Source organism: Heterocephalus glaber, unplaced genomic scaffold, assembly GCF_053883595.1.
Source record: "Heterocephalus glaber isolate CG9 unplaced genomic scaffold, H.glaber_assembly_v1.0 deba00000470, whole genome shotgun sequence".
Taxonomy (NCBI): Eukaryota; Metazoa; Chordata; class Mammalia; order Rodentia; family Bathyergidae; genus Heterocephalus; species Heterocephalus glaber.
In genome coordinates, this window is record NW_028258145.1 from 2,132,964 (window position 1) to 2,152,661 (window position 19,698).

Genomic DNA, 19,698 nt, shown 5'->3' on the forward strand with positions numbered 1-19,698 from the left:
GCCTGGGGTGTAGAGAGCTGCAGGACTCTGAAGAACCTGCGTCTGGAGCAGAAGCGGGGCCTGGGTGGGGCCGTGGAGGGGGCCCAGGGGAGGGGGTGGCTGAGCTGGGGAGGCTGCAGATGGCACTGCTTTGGGGGAGACCCGGAGCTGAGTTTGGACACCTTTCCTTGAGCCCCTCCCAGACATCCCAGGGCAGATGATAGGAAGTGCAAGGGATGGGTGAGCCCTGTGCCCCGACCAGCTGCACTGGAGCAGCTTTCAGATCTTGGAGGTTTAATGGGACCCAGACACCTCTGTGTGTGCATGTGAACTTTGGGGTTTCATTATCTATCACCTCCTGTTCATAGCCTTTGACCAGTTGTCTGGGGATTTCTGTCCTTTGCTTGTTTTCTGAGCCTCTGATGTGGTGTGCTTGTCCCCCACCCCAAAATGACATTTCAGTCAACTTCTAATAAACACAAACATACACATCTACATATAACATGTGAGTTACCAAGAACCATTCCCCCCATCCCACCCTGCAGGGGTTACCATGCCAGGATTTTGTATTTGTCAGTCCTTGACTTTTATTTATGATTTTATGTCTTATGTATCCCCACAAAGCTATTATTGCATTATTCTTGGCTTTGACTTTTATTTTAAAAAGTGGAATCATGTTTGTTTCCTAGGTCTGGTTTTTCATTCAACATGTTTCTGAGACCTGTTCATTTTGGGGTGTGTTATTACAGTTAATCCATTGTTCACTGCTGCATCATAATATTTTTCCAGGTACATACTCCAAAATACATTCATCTGCTCTGTTGTTGGTGGACATTTAGTTGATTCAAGCTATTGTGATTATAAAGAGTGCTCTAATGACTCTTTTTGCATGTATCTCCCAGATGCTTGAGTTTAGCATATTTATCTAGAAGAGAGGAGTCCTAGTTCCTAGACCAGTGTTAATTTTATACAAGATGAGTGTTAGTTTTATACAACTTATGCAACATTAGTAAATGCAAAGAAGGTTTCCACAGTGGTCATACCAGTTTGCACATCCACTACTAGAAGGTTTAAGCATTACCACTGAACTTGGCATTGTCAGACTTCTTTGTTGATCATTATTATTTCTTGCCAGTTTAGGAGATGTTGCATTCTTAACATGATTTGCATTTTCCTGTTTACTACTGACCTGGAGCCCTCTTTCACAGATTTATTTGTCTATTTGGATTTCTTCTCTGGCATCAGTTCTAGATATTGACAACATTCTCTTCAGTGTCTAGCTCTGTACTTTGTTGAATAGAAGTCCTTTTTTTTGTACTGGGGATCGAACTCAGGACCTTGTGCTTGAAAGGCAGGCACAGTGCTACTGCGCGAAATCCCCGGCCCAGAAGTCCTTCATTTTGATGTAATTGAATTTATCAGGTTTTTCCTTTGTGGAAATCCAGCCAGGCATGGTGCTGCAAGCCTGTAATCCCAACACTGGGAGGCTGAGTCAGGAGAGTCACAAATTTAAACCCAGCTTGGGCAATTTGGCAATTTAGTGAGACCTGGTCTCAAAATAAAAACTAAGAAAGGGCAGGGGATGAAGCTCCATGTGAAGACCCTAGGGTTCAATCCCCAGGCCACAAAAAAGAAAAAGTCTTTCTACACCTATAGGTTAACAAGAGACCCTTTGTATTTTATTAACTCTGTGTGCACATTTCCTCTCTGGGGCTCAATGTCACCTGGAGCCAGACTTTGCTGTGTGCAGAAAGGAGGACTCAAGGCTTACCTCCTTTACATGGCCAGCCAGTGTCCTACCCCTACGTCCTGAGCAATCTGAACACTCTCTGGCTTTTAGGAAATGCCCTTGGTACCTGTCTCTGAGCTGTCTGGTCCATTCCTGGGTGTGTTTGCTTTTCACCAATCCACAGTTTATATTAGCGGCTGTCCAATACATAAGCATCTGATAGGGAAGACTCCTTAACTCTTTTTTTCCTGGATTTTTAAAAAATTCCTCCACATATATATAAAGAGAAAGTTTTATCAAGGTTCTCTTTTTTTTTTTTTTTTTTGTACTGGGGATCAAACTCGGGACCTTACACTTTCGAGGCAAGCGGGTCTCAAGGTTCTCAAAAGTTACAATGGGATTTTTTTTTTTTTGGCAATGCCAGGGATGGAACCCAGGGCCTTGCCCATGAGAGGCGAGTGCCCTTTCACTAAGCTCCATGCCCCCTGGCCTGGCTTTTTATGGGATTGCACTGGTTTTACCTAGAGATTACTCTAGGGAGAAATGGTATGTTTCCAATAGGATGCTGTCCTATCTAAGATGGAATGTATCATTTATTTAGATTTTCTTTCTTCATAGAGGTCCTTTGGATTTGGGCTAATCCTTGGATACATTTTATTTTTATTGCTGGTATGTGTTATCATGTTATTTTTTATTATGTTTTCTAGAAGGTTGTTCCTGGTGTAGGGACTTGCTATTGATTTTTCATAAATTAGTCTGTTATCTGACAACCTTACTGAATTTTCGTGTCTTGATTTGTTTGGTCCCTGCATGGACCATATCATCTAAAATAATGTTAATTTTATCCTTTCTCTCCCAATTCTTTTGCACATGCACTTGTTTGTGTGTGTGGGGAGACAAGTTCTGGAACTTGAACCCAAGTGTGTTCTACCACTGAGCCACAGCCTCAACCTTTTTGTTTGTTTATTTGTTTAATTTCGAGACAGGTTCTCACTAAGTTGCCCAAGTGGGACTAGAACTTGTGATCCTCCTGCCTCAGCCTCCCTCAGTGCTGAGATTACAGGAATGTGTCATTGTGTCGGGCTCACTTCCTAATTCTTAACACTATTTATTTCATTTTCTAAATTTCCTTACAGCACTGACAGGGCATTGATTAGTGGTGATTGTTGCCAATCTTGTCTAATCCCAAATCTTAAAGAGAATGTATCTGAGCTTTTGCCACTAAATCTAATATTTTCTGTAAATTTTATAAATATGTGATGTGCAATTCAAACCATCAAGTTAAGGAAGTTCCCTTTGACTCCTAGTTTGCTGAGAGTTCTTGTTTGTTTATTTTAATTATAAAAAGATGGAAATGTTATCAGTTGCTTTTCTGCATTAAGATTTTCATATGGTTTTCCGTTCTTACACTCTTCCAGATAAAGCCTTCTTTTTTTTTTTTTTCTTATTTTGCACTGGAGATTGAACTCGGGTCCTTGCACTTGTGAGTCAGGCAGCAGAACCACTGAGCTAAATCCCGGGTCCTGTATAAAGCCTTCTTGATCACTGTGTACTTTTTGAAAAATACATTTGGATTCAGTCCACTAACACTTGACTTGGCATATACCTTCAGAAGTGAGATGGTTGTGTGATTGTCCTTCTTATAGTCCCCGTACATGATTTGAAAATGATGACTGCTGTACTGACCACAAGATTACAGCCTGGAGATCACTGAGGATCCTCTTAGGAGTGGTTTGCTTGGCATGGAGTGGGTTCAGGGGAGAATCGGATGAGGAAGTGAAGATGGGAAATGAAGATGAGGAAAAGGCTTATTTTCATCATTTTTTTAAAATGGAAGAAATAGCAGCAGGTTTGGGATTTTTGTCCTCTTTTGCTCTTTGGCCCTGAGAGGGGATTGAGTGATCATATCCTTCAGTTAATGGGTTGTTGGCAGCCTTGACCCATTTAAAATATCTCTCGGTTTATTTTTTCCTTTTTAGTCCCTCATTTTCTCTCCCTCCGCATAGGTAACTATTCCAATTTTAATTTCATTTGAATTTTTACAAGTAAAATTCACCTTTTGGGGATTCCATTGCATGAGTTTTGACAAATGCATCAACATGGAACCCTATAATAATCAAGATTGAAGCTGGGCGTGGTAGCACACGCCTGTAATCCCAGCACTCCAGAGGCTGAGGCAGGAGAATTGCTTCGAGTTTGAGGTCAGCCTGAGCTACATAGTGAGTCCAAGGCCAACCTGAACTACACAGTGAGACCCTGTCTCAAAAACTGAGGGGCCGGGATTTAGCTCAGTGGTCCTGCCGCCTGCCTCCCAAGCGCAAGGTCCTGAGTAAGATAGCCAGCACCAAAAAAAAAATTGAGAACAATTCCACCCCAGAAAACACCCCCCAGTCTCACCCCTTTCCTTGTCTCCCCATCCCTCCACCTCAGCTCCCGGCAGCCATAGACCTCTTCTCCCTCTAATTTGCTGTAGTGTTATCTTCTCCACAATGTTGTGTAAATGGATTTGTACATTATTTGGCCTCCTGAGTCTGGATTCATTCACTTAATGACTGCATTTGAGATTCATTCCTGTTCTTGCAGATTTCAGTAATATGTCCTTTTTATTGCTATGTGGCATCCATTGCAGGGATACATGAGAGTGTTGGCTGCAAAGTGTTTGGATTATTTCCAGTTTGGGAGGGTTATGAATAAAGTTGGCATAACATTTGTCTAAAATGTTAGTATGAGAACACAATGTGATAGAAATGTACAATGAATGTTTAAATTTATAAGTTTATTGTAGTAAAAGACATATTGCCATGAATCCCTCTCAAAATACTCCCCTTGGGGCCGAGAATTTAGCTCAGTGGTTTCACTGCCTGCTGCGCAAGCGCAAGGACCCGAGTTCGATCCCCAGTAACAAAAAAAAAAAAATGCTCCCCTTATTTCAAACATACTGACCCCTCATGCCTGCCATGTTCTAAAGCAGGTCTAGAAGTCCTCTTTCCTGAGGGTCTTGACAAGGTGTGATCAAAACTACTGCAGATGCTGCTGCCAGGTGACATTCAGCGGAAAGGGGGACTGGTAGACCGTGTGTCCTCACCCACCTTATTCATCAGATCTGGAATCACACAACTTCTGGCTCTTCTCTACAGTCAAAATATACATGAAAGGTAAACATTTTGAATTGATTCAGGACATGAATGCATCCTCAGCAGCACAACTAAGAAGACACTCAGGAAAGAGGACTCCAGAACTGCTTTAGAAAATTGCAAGAAGGACTAGATAAGTGTGTTCAAAGTAAAGGGGAGGATTTTGAGGGGGACTCATGGCAATGTGTCTTTTACTGTAATAATTTTTTTTGTTTAAAGATTCACTGTACAAAAGAAAAAAGAGATTCACTGTACATTCCATCACACCATGTATACAAGGTGTTATTTCACTTGGGTAAATAACCAGGAGTGGAATTTCTAGGACTTACATGAAGTGTACAGTATGTTTATGTTGCCAGTCAGCCTAGGGTTCTTTTGCACAAAAGTGCAGCTCTGCTAGCAGTCCTGAAGTCACCAGATAACACCAGGTAATGCTGGATGCCAGCAGTTGACATAGCCAGCTGCTGCTCACTGCCACGGCCAGACTTCACCATTCAGTGCTGGGTTGTGCTGGACACTGTAGGTCAACTCTATCAGGTGCTGGTCTCTGCTGCTGTTCTTCGTTGGCTGCTGGTCTCTGGAGCTCTTCAGTGCTAACAGCTCTGGGTGTTTATTGCTCTTTCTTTTGAAACAACTTCTCTGTCCACACCACTCAGGATAAGAATCCCAACTAGGTTTATAGGACTCTTGGGGCCTATACTACCCAAGAAATAAATCACAAGAAGATTTACAGGAACACTAAAGCCAGTCTTTATTTTAACAAGACCTGCGCTGCAGCAGATTGAGGTCGGTATGCAGTTGAGAGCCCCCCAGACCAACCTGAGGAGTGGCTGGGAGCGTTGCTATTTAAGCTGCATGTCTGGGCCAGTGAGGGGCAGGGCAGAGACCAGGGAACATTCTGGAAGGATTGGTGTGAAGGTTGGGTGTGCACATAAGGGGCCCAGGTCCCTCCCTGATCTTAGCCAGGCAGGGCGCCCCCATCCCCTCTTCAGAGAGGGTACAGTACTGTCTGAAGTGGAGGAAGTGAGGAGGGCACCATGCTGGCTGGCTGCAATCATGTTGGAGTGGAGAGCGGCAGCCAGACAGCCAGGGGCATGATGGCCACTGGCCAAACCACAAGCCCCCTCCAGCTGGTTCGGGAAAAAATGAGGAAGTCAGGTGTTCCTTGTCTGCCTCATTTATAAGACACTGTATAGTTGGTTTCCAGAGTGGCTGTACTAGCTTTCACTCCATTAGCAAAGCAGTGTGGCTCCAGTTGCTCCTGTCCTCACCACCCTTGATACTGTCAGTATTTGTTGGTTGAGCAATTCTAATAAGTATTTCATTATGTTTTTAACTTTTCCCCAGTGGGAGAGAGGTTAAATATTATTATGTGTTTATTTGCCATCCACATATCCTTGTAGTGGAGTGCTCAAGTCTTTTACCCATTTATTAATTTGAGTTTTTTGATTTCTGGCTGCTGAGATTTCAAAGTTCTGTATGTATTCTGGATGTCCTTTGTCAGATATGTAATTTGCAAATGTTTTCTCCCAGTCTGTTTGCTTTTTTATTTAGCAATATCTTTATTCTTCTTTTGCAAAATTGTTTCAGCTAAAAAAATTTTTTTAAATGGTTTCAGCTATTCAGCTCCTTTGTCTTTCTATGTAAATTCTAGAATATTCTGTCTCTATGCACAAAAACTTTGCTGGGATTTTTTGGTAGAAATTGTATTAAATCTGTAGACCATTTTGGAGATAATTAACATCTTTGTCGGGGCCAGGGATTTAGCTCAGTGGTTTCACCACCTGCCTTGCATGCTCAAGGACCCCAGTTTGATCCCCAGTACCAAAAATAAATAAATAAATATCTTTGTGATATTGAGTCTTCCAATCCATGAACATGGTATATCTCTTCATTTAAATTTTCTGTGATTTCTTTCATCTTTTGTAGGATACAGATTATGCATATCTTTTGCTAGATGCATACCTAAGTAGCTCATTTGTGGGGCAAGTAATTGTACACAACACTGTGTTTAAAATTTTGATTACTTTTTTCCACATGTGTGGGAGACTTTTATTCCAAATATATTCAAAAGGAAATTGTAAAATATATTTACTTCTTTATAAAAGGTGACAAAATTTTAATGCAAATTTCAAAACATGATGAGTCTGCAGATCAAAACTGGGCCACTTGCTTGAAAAAACAAATTATAAATCACCCCTTTCCACCTCCACCCAAAGGCTAACCTTCTGTCATGTGGCCAGCCATACCCCCACATAGGATGGGTCTGAGACTCAAGTAAACAAAGACACTGGAGGGTTTCTGCAGCTCCACACCTGGGGCATTTCTGTACCCTCTCATAGTGCAGAATTGTAGTAATATCATAACTGTCTTGCCATCCCTAATTTCTCTTATAAAAATTTGTTTCTCTGCTAACTCATGAGCAAGTTTGTCACCATCCAGGCTGATGACAGACTTATCTTCAGTGGTTTCAGACAGGTCTTCTCCAAATAGAGACTAATCTCTGTGTTTTGTTGTTCCTGCTGCTGCTTTTAGTACTGGGAACTGAACCCAAGGCCTTTGCACCAAGCTACATTCTAAGCCATTTATTTATGTATGTATGTATGTATGTATTTATTTGAGACAGTCTTGGTAAGTTGCTAAGTTGTCCAGGCTGGGCTTGAATTTGCAGTCCTCCTGCCTCAGCCTCCCAGAGTACTAGGTGGTCTCTGTGTTCTTGAATGTGCTTTGTCTTCTTCCTGACTGATCATCATTGTTGTTTTGGCACATTTCCCATCTATCTAGTGGCAAAGTCCACACTAGAGCCTTCATCTACTCATCAAAGTTCAGGGCTGGGGATTTAGCTCAGTGGTTTCGCCGCCTGCTACACAAGCGCAAGGACCCGAGTTTGATCCCTGGTACCAAACAAAACAAAACAAAACAAAAAGCCAAAGTTCAAGGGTCAGCTTTAGGCAGCACAGAAAACCTCCACCATTCTTACCCTTTTCCCCCATTAGCTATGAAAGAGACAGCAATGAGGATCTTCAGTTTTATCACCACTGCAGTCAGAAGATCCCTGCAGCTGTGACTTCAATGTCTCCACCCAAACTCATGTTGAAATTTCATCCTCCTTGTGGAGTATTCAGAGGTGAGATCACCTGGTACCGTGAAGAAGTAATTGGGTCATCAGGATTCTGCCCTCATAAATGGATTAATCTCTTTATGGATTAAGATTAGAATGGTTTTTTATACCAGAAGCTCTCTGGCTTGTTTGCTGTCTCTTACCATATCATGCCCTGTGCCCCCTTGGGACTCAACAGAGTGCCTACCAGTAAGAAGGGCCCCCACCTTGGACTTCCCAGATTCCAGAATGATGAGCTGAGTAAAATCTTCATTCTTTATAAGTTATTCAGTCTGTGATATTCAGTTATAGTAACAGAAAACAGACTAAGACAACTCCTTTGCATTAATTTTGTTTTCTAATTATACATTGCTGCTCTTTCGAAACATGATTGGGGTTTTTTGGGGGGGGGTTATGTTTTTGTTTCTTGTGCCCTTAAGGAACTCACTTAATTGAGGGTTTGTTTTTGCTTTGTTTTGTTCTGTTTTGGTCTTGGTAGATTCCACATTGACAATTATATCTATGTAGACGTTATTTGCAAGTAGAAAGAGTGAGTTTTTTCTTTCTATTTTAACCTGTATACTCTTACTTCTTTTCTTCCTTGCTTCCTCTCTCCCTTCCCTTTTTTCCTTCCTTCCCTTCCTTTGTTCTTTTTTTTTTTTTCCTTATTGCCGTGGCTAGAACTTTCAGTATGATATTGGATAGCAGTAGACTGGACAGATATTCTTGCCTTTTTCCTAATCTTAGGGGGGAAACATCAGTCTTTCACCATTAAGTTTGATATAAACTATAGACTTTCTTTTTACTAAGTTGAGGAAGTTTCCTGACATTCTTAATTCATTGAAGTTTTTTTCATGATGAATTTAATTTTCCAAATACCTTTTCTACATCAGTTGATACAATTACATCATATCAATTAATGTCTTCTTTAGACTTTTACCATGGTAGATTATGTTGATTTCTTTTCAAAGATTGAATCAGGTTTATGTTCCTAGAAAATCCTACTTGGCATACTGTATCATTCTTTTTATACATACAAGGATTTTGGTTGCTAATTTTTTTAGTTTTACATGTGTGTTCGTGAGGAATTTCATTGGGATTATTCAAGTTACCTTGAATAATAACCATGATATTCTTCAGTTTTTAATTTTTCAGTTTTATTGATTTCTCTTATTTTTTCCTGTTTCTTTCTGCTTGCTTTGTGTTTATTTTACTCTTCTGTTTTTGGTTTTTTTAAGGTGGAAGTTTATATTATTCATTTAAAACCTTTCCCCTCTAAAATAGGAATTTAATGCTTTAAGTTTCCAAGTACTGATTTGTCTACATTCTCCAAATTTTTTTTGACCTCTATTCAGATCAAAATATTCCTGTTAGCATCCCATCATTTCCTACAGATCTAGGTTTCTATTTAATAGCATTTCCCTTCATCCCACAGCGCTCCCTTTAGCATTTTCTTGTAGCAGCACAGTTCTGCTAACAACAAATTATCTGTCATTTACTTCTCTGAAAATAACTTGATTTTAGTCTTTTAAAAAAAAATGTCACTGGGAAAAGAACTCAAGATCAACAGTTTTTCTTTCAACAATGTGACAGTCTTGATTGTCAACCAGATTGGACTAATAGACACCTAGAGAAGCAATTAGATTGTGAGGGTGTTAGCCTCATTAACGGATTAACACATGGATGAGTCCACAGTTGAGGATGGTTGGCAGGTGGGGCCTGGTTGGAGGAAGTCAGTCACTGGGGCGTGGCTTTGAAGGGTCTATCTTTCCCCCTGGCTCTTCCTTCCTCTCTCTGCTTCCTGGCTGCTAAGAGGCACAGCTTTCATCCACCAACCCCTCATCAAGACATGGATCCAGCTAGCCAGCCATAGACTGAAACTGTGAGCCAAAGTAAATCTTTTCTCCTGTAAGTTGTTCATGTCACATATTTTGACCCAGCAATGGGAAGGTGCTGAATACAAACCACTCAAAGGTTTTGTTCCATTATTTTGATCCCCACCATTTCACTTGACAGTCAGCTAGCTGTCTTTCTTACTGCTATTCTTGATGGTTTCCCCTCTCCACTGGCTGCTGCTCGTAAAATTACCTTTTTATCTTTGTTTTTCACCAGTTTGTCCATGTCCATGGTGTCCCCCTCCCCCCTTTCTGGAGGTTTATTGAGTTTCTTGGGATCTGTAGATTGATATTTTTCAAGAATTTAGGGAGGTCTGGGTATTTAGCTCAGTGGTTCCGTAGCCTGTCTGGCAAGTGCAAAGGCCTGAGTTCCATCCCCCAGTACCAAAAAAACAAACAAACAAAAAAGAACTTAGGGAATTTTTTTTATGTCCTAGTTTATGTTTCCTCTGCTTCTGATATTGTAAATCTATATTAGGCTGCTTGGTATGCTCATTGAGATTCTGTGCATGATGTCAGTATTTTTTTTCTCTCTGCTTTCAGTTTGGATAATTTCTACTGACCATTAAGTTCACTGACCTATTCTGTAGTGTCCACTCTTCTCTTAAACTCATCAAGTAAATTTTTTTTTTTTTTTTTTTGGTACCGGGGATGGAACTTGGGTCCTTACACTTGCACAGCAGGCGGCGAAACCACTGAGCTAAATCCCCAGCCCCATCAAGTAAATTTTAATTTTAGACATTGTTTTGTTCAAGTTTAAAAAGTTCTATTTGGTTCTTTTTTAGTGTGATTGTTCTCCCAGAATTCCCATCTGATGCTCTTTGCTTTACTTTAATGCTTTCAACATTGTAAAAATTGTTGTTTTTAAAGCTCTGCTATATAGTAATTCTGGTAATAAAAATCTAATAATTCTTTTCATTCCTTTATTATTATGGTCACATTTTCCTCTTTTTCCTCCTGTCCTTTAAGTATTTATTATATGTTGAACACCATATGTTATGGCTTGTATCTAGATGTCCCCCAGAGTCTCATGTGGTCATGGGTGTGGGGCCTTTTCAGAGCTGGCTGGATCTAGAATGTGTGATGCTGGGATTAAGGGTGTCTAATTACTAAATTAGTCCACTGATTGGTTTGACATAGTCCTGGGTGTGAGTGCTACTTGCCCTAAGGGTGGGTAGCCTAGATAGAATATAAATGGACGGAATGGAATGGACGGGAAGAAGCCGCTATTGCCAGTGGACACTTCTCACTTGCCTTGCTGACTTCTGCCTTCTGCCTGCCATAGCTGTTTCTCCTCTGCAACGCTCCTCTGCCATGCCACCTTTCCTTGGAGCCAGCCAACTATGAACTGAAATAAACTTTTCCTGAACTTTAAATAAACTTTTCCTCCCTTAACTTCGAGTGTGGGGTATTTTTTTTTAATTTTATTGGTACATTTTATTGATACATTTTAGGTATACGATATGTTTACATTTATCATTGGGTGTTTGTACCTGTACATGATGTATCCTGGTTCTTATTTTTTTCCCCATTACCTGTGCAGCCTTCACTCCCTCCACCCTTCCCTATTTACATAGATTTCATTTCCACTTTTTTTTCTTTTCTCACAGTTTTCCCTTTCCCTCTTTTCCTTTCCCCTTCCCCTCCCTTCATTCCTTCATCTTTGGACCTTTTTTCCTATTTCAAATTATCAATTATTCATTTTAATCATTTTCATCCTTATTTACACTATCAGTTTCTCACACTAGAGAAACTATTCAGTATTTACACATGTGTGTCCTATTTATTTCACTTAAGAGTATGGCCTCGATATGCATCCATTTAGCTATAAATGTCTCTAGTTTTTCATTCTTTATGGGTGAGTAGTACTCCATTTTATAAAAAAACCGAGTGTAGGGTATTTTGTCTCAGCAATGAGAAAAGTAGGGCCAGGGATTTAGCTCGGTTCCGATGCCTGCCTTGCAAGTGGAAGGTCTCGAGTTCTATCCCTGGTACAAAAAAAAAGACAAAAGTAAGACGCCATACGTGATACATTGTAGGGAATGTGGACAATACTGTCTTAATACAAATGTTGAATTTTAGTTTGGCAGACAGTTAAATTGTTGGCAGATCCACTTGATTTTCATAGAGTTTATTTTAGGTTTTATTAGAGTAGGTTTGTGTTCACTTTGTCCTTAGGTGCAGGGGGTGCCCTTACTCAAGGGGAGGGGCCTTACTCCTAACACATGACTGTTCTGGAATTTTAGCTGAACCCCTGCTGTGCTTAGGGTGGGATCTCCGCTCTGCCTGAGCCATCACTGCATAATTCTGCTATGTCCTCCTAGGTCTCTGTCCCTTACCTCATTGCATCTGCCCACCTCCCTGCAGCTGCTTTCTGCCAAGCCTCACAGTCTCATTCTGAACATGTGGAGCCCAGCCATAAGCCAAGCCCCCAAGGAAAAGCCTCCCACGGACATCCAGGACACTCTCCTGGGATGCTTCTGTCCCTGCACACCCTGCTCCCTGACTTATGTCCACCTCCCTGTGCCATGGTCTGGAAAGTGTCCAGGCAGATATCCAGGGGGAATGTGGAGTTCACCTCAGTTTCCCTGTTCTCAGAGATCACAGCTCCTTGCTGTGGTCCAAACCTGGAGACACTTGTCTCACATATTTTCTCCAATTTTAGTTGTTTGCTCTGGGAAGGTAAATCTGATATGATCCATCATGACTGAAAACAGAAACCTAATCAGTGTTCGCTTTTTGTTAATCGCGGTCTACTTTACATAGAACAAAATGCTTAGAAATTCAAGGTTCAGTTCAGTGAGTTTTGATAATAGTGTGTGCCCTTGTACCCACCACCCCGCTACTGCTTTCTGTTATAACACTGTTAGTGCTGCCTGTTCTAGAGCCTGTGTAAATGGAATCATGCCATACAAACTCTTTTTACATCTGGTATTTTTGCTCAGCATAATATTTTTACATGTGTTTTTTTTTTTTTTTCTGGTACTGGGGCTCGAACTCAGGTCCTTGCACTTGCAAGGTGGGCAGCAGAACCACTGAGCTAAATCCCCGGCCCCCTTAGCATAATACTCTTGAACTGTGTCCCTGTTGTTGCACATATCAGTGGTTCATTCTTTTTAAAATGTAAAATAGTATTCCATTATTATAAATGTGCAGCATTTCTATGCTTCTGTTGATTGCTTGGATGGTTTCCAGTTTGGGGCTCTTGAGAATAAAGTTATTATAGGGGCCAAGGATTTAGCTCAGTGGTTCTGCCATGTGCCTGAAAAGCGCAAGGTCCTGAATTTGATCCCGGTACCAAAAAAAAAAAAAAAAATCCTATGGTTCCTGTCTATAAAAGGTGCACTTAGAAGTCTGAGAGAATAAAGCTATTATGAATCTTATTGTGCAAGTTTTTTGTACAAGTCCTTCACATATCCAGGAGGGAGGTTCATATGTGTTTTAACTTTATGAGCGTCTGCCAAGCAGTTCTCTGGAGTGGTTATACCATCTTACACATCCACCAACAATGTATGAGCTTTCCTGTTCCTCCATATCTTCACCCACATTTGGTGCTGTTGGTCTTTGTGGAATGAGAGGTGATTGGGTGTTTTGCATTTTGCATGGAATCATTTGCACTGCTTGGATTGATGTCAAGCACCTTTTCTTGTGCTTATTGACCATTTACATAGCTTCTTTTGTCAAGCCGCCTAGTTGTTTGTCTATTTTAAAAAATGAAGTTATTAGTCTTATTGTCAGTTTGTAGAAGTTCACTGTGTATTCTGGAAATAACTCCTTTGTCAGGTACATGTACTGAAGATAAATTTTCCCAGTCTATGACTTGCCTACTGAGTTTTTTCTGTTGGATTTTCTCTAAGTTTTTTTTCATTGACTTCTACTATTTTTATTATGGCCTTTCTTCTATATACTTTTTTTATGTACGGGGGATTGAATCCAGGTCACATTACATGACCTCACCAGACCTTTTAAATTATTTTTTTATTTTGTTACAGGGTCTTGCTAAGTTGCCAAGCTGGGCTTGAAATTGTGATTCTCCTGCTTCAGCCTCCCAGAATAATGAAATTAAAGTTGTGCACCACCCCCTTTGGCACTTGTACTTACTTTGAGTTTAATTTGGTCTGCTTTTTCTACAGTCTGAAAAAGCTTAGATCACAAATCTGTGTCACTGATTTTACACTTGTCTTCTTTTCTAATATAGGAGTTTTAAGCTACTTAGTTCCCTGTAAGCACAGCTTTATCCCCAAATTTTGATATGCTGTTTTCTTTATCATTCGATTCAAAATTCACCTTGCAATTTTTCTTCCCTAACCTATGAATTAATTATAAATGTATTGTTTAATCTCCAGATGTTTGAGATTTCTAAGCATCATGTTGTTTTTACCTTTAACTTGTTACATTGTGTTAAGAGTCAGTTTTATGTCCCAGTATATCTTAGTAACCAAAGAATGTTCACTTGAAAAAAAAAGTGTATGCTATAGTTGTTGTGGAATATTCTAGAAATGTTAATTAGGTCAAATTGGTTGATAGTGATATCTCAATCTTTTATGTCTTATGCCATTTACTGAAAAATTTCAAGTACAATTCTGGTTTATCTGTTTGTCCTTTAGTTCTGAATTTTTTTTGCTTCAGGTATTTTAATGTTCTGTTACTAGGTAATATATATTTCAGATTATTCAGTCTTCTGGATGAAGCAATCTTTGTGTCATTATGAAATTTCCAAGCCGAGCATGGTGGTGCATGCCTGTAATCCCAGCACTTGGGGGTCTGAGGCAGGAGAATCAAGCTCTAGGCTACATAGTAAGTTCAAGGTCAGTCAGAACTATGTAGCAAGACCCTGTCTCAAAAAACCAAAAGAAAGAAAGAAACAAACAAATGTCCAACTTTCTTATCCTTTCCCCACTCTTTTACTCTAAAATCAGTTTGTGTCTTTATATTAAGGGTATCCTTTTTATAAGTAGCATAACTTGGGAGTTTTTTCCATCTAGTCTGAAAAGTTTGCCTCTTAATTCAAAGGAAATGTACATTTATTTATGTATTATTTATCAGCCACTACTGGTAATTGATAGTCCTCCAACTGAGAAACATCTCCTGCCCTTTTTAATTTTTTGATGCCCAGGCTGGCCTTCAACTACCAATCTTCCTACCTCAGCTTTGCTATGAGCAGCTGGGATTACAGGCACATGCCACAACACCTGGCAGGAAACATCTCCTCTTTAGTGTCTATCCATGTTGCTGTGTGCACATCTGATCCACAGTGTGGTTCTCCTTGGTGTGCATCCTGCTGTGATAGACTACGGGCTTTTCTAGAATCCCTCCCACTAAAACCTCATTGCTCTGAGCATTCCTTTACAGATCCCCTTAATTGGGCAAGAATCTCTGTGGGATATCTGCCCAGGGTGGAGCTGCTGGCTTACAGGGTTTACCTGTACTGTGTTTGACTAAGGATCACAGGTGTTAATCGTATGCCCATATGATCATGAGAATGATCCAGAGAGGAGGGAAAAGGAGCCCCACACAGAGTAGGTGAGCATGGCTGCCTCTGCCTGGGACAAGGATAGCTCATCACAGAAGAGGAGGGAAAACATGTCAGGCCACATGTGGGAAGGGGGCAGGTGTGCAGGGAGGGGCTGGGGAAGTTTCCCTCTGCTTAGCGAGGTAGGAAGCTACTGAGGTAAAGATGGCCAAAAAGGTACAGGAAGCCGGAAGGAAGAGGGATAGGAGGTAGTCCTCTTGGAGACCCGGTGTGCATGGACCAGGGAGACATGCTTTGGGCAGGATACTTCTACGTCCTGGTGTAGAGCAGCTCTGCAAGGACCTGAGTCTGGCACTGCAGGGCATTACCGGCACATGGAACAGTGCAGGACTGTGCCAAAGAGCACCAGCTGCAGGGGCAAGGTGGCAGCACCCACGGGCTGTGTGCTAATGATAAACTCGGTGCATGGGGCGGAAGGAAGACCAGATGGCGGAGGCAGGGCAGGGTGTGTGGACCCCGTGTCAGTGGGAAGGAGATGTAGTGTGGGCACCTGATACCTTTTGTCCACAGTTTCATTTTGTTGTAAAAGTGATGCCTACCGTGCCAAAGGAATTTTGCTCTTCAATGCCTCAGGAAGCTGTAGAAAAATCACAAATAGAAAAATAGAGACGTAAAGCCCTCCCGACCCCAAGAGAAGCCATGGCTCATGTTTTGGTGTGTGGTAGTTCCTGTCCTCTGGCCTTGGAGGTCTGACCTCCTGCCGAGTGGGAAGAACACCCCTGGGCCAGATGTGGCTGAACAGTAGCACATCAGGCTGCGATGGGCCAAGAGGGGCGCCCAGCCCATTCCTGGGGACCCCAAGAGGGCTGCATGGAGGAAATGGTCTAAGCATGCGGTTTTGCAGGTTGAGGGTCCCTCGTGCCCCTCACTCGAGGACAAAGCCAGCCCCATTCACCCACTGTGTGGCTGAGGAGGTGGGCACAGTCAGCATGAGGCAAGTGGGGAAGCAGAAGGCCACAAGCACACTTCCTGAGCATGCACATGGTCACAGCCCCTTCATTTGTGCAGTGCACAGCCTGTGTCACTATATATGCTAGTCATGCAAAGAGATTTACCCTTCATCGCCTATTCCAGCCCACACCCTGCACCTGCTCACACCACATGTCTCCTTCCTGGGTCTGTGTCCCCCTCCAGACAGCAGTGACAGTGAGCTGGAGCTGTCCACGGTGCGCCACCAGCCAGAGGGGCTAGACCAGCTGCAGACACAGACCAAGTTTACCAAGAAGGAGCTGCAGTCCCTCTACCGGGGCTTCAAGAATGTGAGTGCCCCCACACCTGGGAGAGACTCTGTGTCCCTGACTCCACACAAGAGGGACCCCGGCCCAGGGAGCCTTCTAGAACTTCTCCAGAGCTCAGTGAATACCGAAGGAGGAGCTATCCAGGAAGCAGGCACTGTGAGGCTCACGGTGTTCCTTCTCTGAGTCTCCAAGGCAGTGCCAGGGGAGGAGCTTGGCACGGGGGTGGGAGTACCAGCCACTGTCTTCCCAGCCACCCTTCTGCCCAGTGTCCCTGAGGCCTGGAGCAGGGGGTGGCTGAGTCTCTGATGGGTGACTTCCACTTCAGGAGTGTCCTACAGGCCTGGTGGATGAAGACACCTTCAAACTCATCTACTCGCAGTTCTTCCCTCAGGGAGGTGAGTCCAGCCAAGACCTTGCCCAGACTTCTAGGCTGCCCCACAGGGAGGGGATCCCACCAGCCCCTTCCTTCTGGAGACCCAGTGCTGCCTCCTTTCCACTGGAAGGGAGACTCCTGCCCAGGAGCTGGAACCCTGGGGTGGGGGTGCGAGCTGCCCCAGGAGGGCCCCAGGCTTCCATGCGGCCCTCCCAACCAACCCAGCCTCGTCCTTGCTGTCCCCAGATGCCACCACCTATGCACACTTCCTCTTCAATGCCTTCGACGCCGATGGGAATGGGGCTATCCACTTCGAGGTGCGTCTATGAGGGTCCCTGCACTTGCAGGGAAGCCCAAGGGGGATTGGGTCCTGCTCCAGACACCTGTTCTCAGCCTCTCCTTGAATTCTAGGAGTTCACATCCAGCCCTGCAAGCCAGGGGGGCTGCGGATTCACAGAACTAGCAGTGACCCTCATGTGGTTTGTATTGTTAAAGGGTCAAGGTATAACTCAGAGGTCTGGCTTGCTAAGGGTGGGTTTACTCCTTACTGAGCAAATAGAACCAACCAGAAATATCCAGAAAACGCTTAGCCTGAGTTGTACTCAGCTTTTCATGGTTACCCCAGCCAGAGACAGGGTGAAGCCCAAGGCTCCCCAGTGCTCCTTGGTGCCAGTTCGAGGAGGAGCAGCTACCCTGCCCCCTACAGCCTCCTGTCTGGGCTCCTCCCCACCTGGCCACATGGGATCATTTGAGCGAGGCCCCATCTGTGGAGCCCACGCCACTAAAAATAGCTGCAGGGGCAAAGCTGAAACCTCCTCAGGAAAACCTTGCAGAGAGGCGATCGATCGATCTCTGGCCCACTCGGCTTCCAGGGCCAAGGGCACCCGCCAACAGGAAAGTGGCCGAGGAGGCCCTGGACTCTGGGTAATAATAACCTGTCGATAACACCAGCCAGGTTATTTTTACTCTGCGCGCCCACCACACGCTGACACTGGACACATGCGCAGCCGGAGCCCCGGCCTCCTGGTGACCATAGGGCCCCTCCCGCCCCAGATGGGCCACTGCCTATGGAACACACATTCTCAGCACATCCAAATGCCAGTGCAGAGGAGTAGAGGGGCCAAAGCATGGTCTCCCCAACCCTCCTGGTGACCAGATTCTGCTGGTCACTTTGCTCAGGGTCAAGGTGGGAGTTGGGATCCAGCGAGATGAGCCCAATCAGTTTTTCTTGTCCAGCATGTCAGGGGCTTTGGAAGGTACCAGTCCTTGTCACCTGTCACTCCCGCAGCAGGGGTTCCAGAGGCCCTTGAAGGCAATAGGTGAGGGACCAGTCAGTGGCTAAGATAGGTGCTGTGCTGAACTCGCGCTGGGCAGTCTCAGAGAGGCCCTGCCCTGGGTGCCACCCCAAGCCTTCTGCTCAGGAGATGAATTCCTCTGGTTGCCTACGAGTCCCTCAAGGGACTCCCTGACTTCAGTGCTGTGCTCTGAGAGGCCTTTCTCAGGGAGGAAGGGAGTGTGTATCCCCATGACCTGTCCCTGCCGCACCACAGGTTGGGATCCCAGTGGCTAAGAAGGTCCCTTGGCCCTCATTGCCGGCCATAGGACTTCCCCTGCCCTTAAACAGGAGGTCAAGGCTGCTTAACAGTGCCTACAGCGACCAGCAGTTTCTGTCAATGCCTAGAGACCATCCGTGTACCTGTTACAGTCTACTGGTACAATAAAATGTTATCTCTTTCTCCCCTCACCAAAATGAGAACCAAAAAGGAGGGAGAGAGGGAAAGGAAAAGGAAAAGAGAAGAAAAGGAGCTGAGTGGGAGATGTGGTCCCATGTGCCACCTCAGGGTTGGCCACTGCAGCCTCCACTCCTCTCTGAGAGTGTCACCCAGCACCTGCCTAATTCAGTTAGCTCATCTTGCTAGAGAGACACAAAACCCTCAAAACAATGACCTGTTGGTGGCTTCTCAGAACCCAGGAGAAAGTCAGGTCGCCAGGGTGGAAGTGGCATTGGCAGAGCTGCTCATTTGGAAACCGATGGCAGCGTGAGTCAGGAGGGGGTGGCTGCCTCTCCGTCACTGCCCCCACAGTACACTGCTCAGCATCTATGGCACAGCCAGGCATCCCTGGCTACGGTGTGAGTGACACTACCTGGGGCAGGCCGCAGCCCAGAACCTCCCAGGGCTCCCACCGGCTCTCGGCTCTGCCAGGGACCCTCATGTGCACGCTGAGGGTCTCAGCCTGGAACATCTGCTCTGCTGTGTCACTACAGGAGCCTCACACCCTCCCTAGCACTGCTTTGGGGGCAGCTGCAAAGCAAGGGCTGTAGATAAAACAGGCCTGGGGTTACAACTGCAGGTGGTCGCATGTGAAACTGCTATGTCCCAGAAATTTTAGAACCAATGTGCACTTGATTTGAGTCAGCTGCTCTTGGGGTAACATCTGTGTGTCACAACCTGGGGCCTTGCAGGGGATGGTCCCATGCACTGTCTCCTAGTACTGTCCTTTCTGTAACACACACTTGCTAAGGGACACTGGGTGGGGACCTTCCTCAGATGTCAGCAGGCTGTGTGCTGAGCAGGAGGCTTCAAGGCTTCAAGGAAGACCAGACCAGAGGGGTGTGGCACTGGCATCCTCCTGGATCCGTGAGAAGGATGGGTGCCAAGCAAGACCCCACGCTGGGCCTCCCACTGGCAAATCCTGTTGCACCCCAGGTTCCTTGC

At 44.1% G+C, this 19,698-nt stretch overlaps 1 protein-coding gene across 3 annotated transcripts in view; it reads left to right on the top strand.

Moving 5' to 3' along the window:
- Kcnip3 (potassium voltage-gated channel interacting protein 3) overlaps window positions 1–19,698 on the top strand; it is a 79,001-nt gene that overhangs the window by 46,903 nt on the left and 12,400 nt on the right. For all 3 annotated transcript variants that reach the window (XR_015447958.1, XM_087202937.1, XM_004844345.4), the window contains 3 exons: window positions 16,505–16,629; window positions 16,934–17,003; window positions 17,228–17,298. Coding sequence is in view for 2 of the 3 variants with exons in the window: in XM_087202937.1 (XP_087059063.1) it covers window positions 16,505–16,629; window positions 16,934–17,003; window positions 17,228–17,298 (266 nt within the window). In the remaining variant the exon portion in view is untranslated. The remainder of the gene's footprint in view (window positions 1–16,504; window positions 16,630–16,933; window positions 17,004–17,227; window positions 17,299–19,698) is intronic.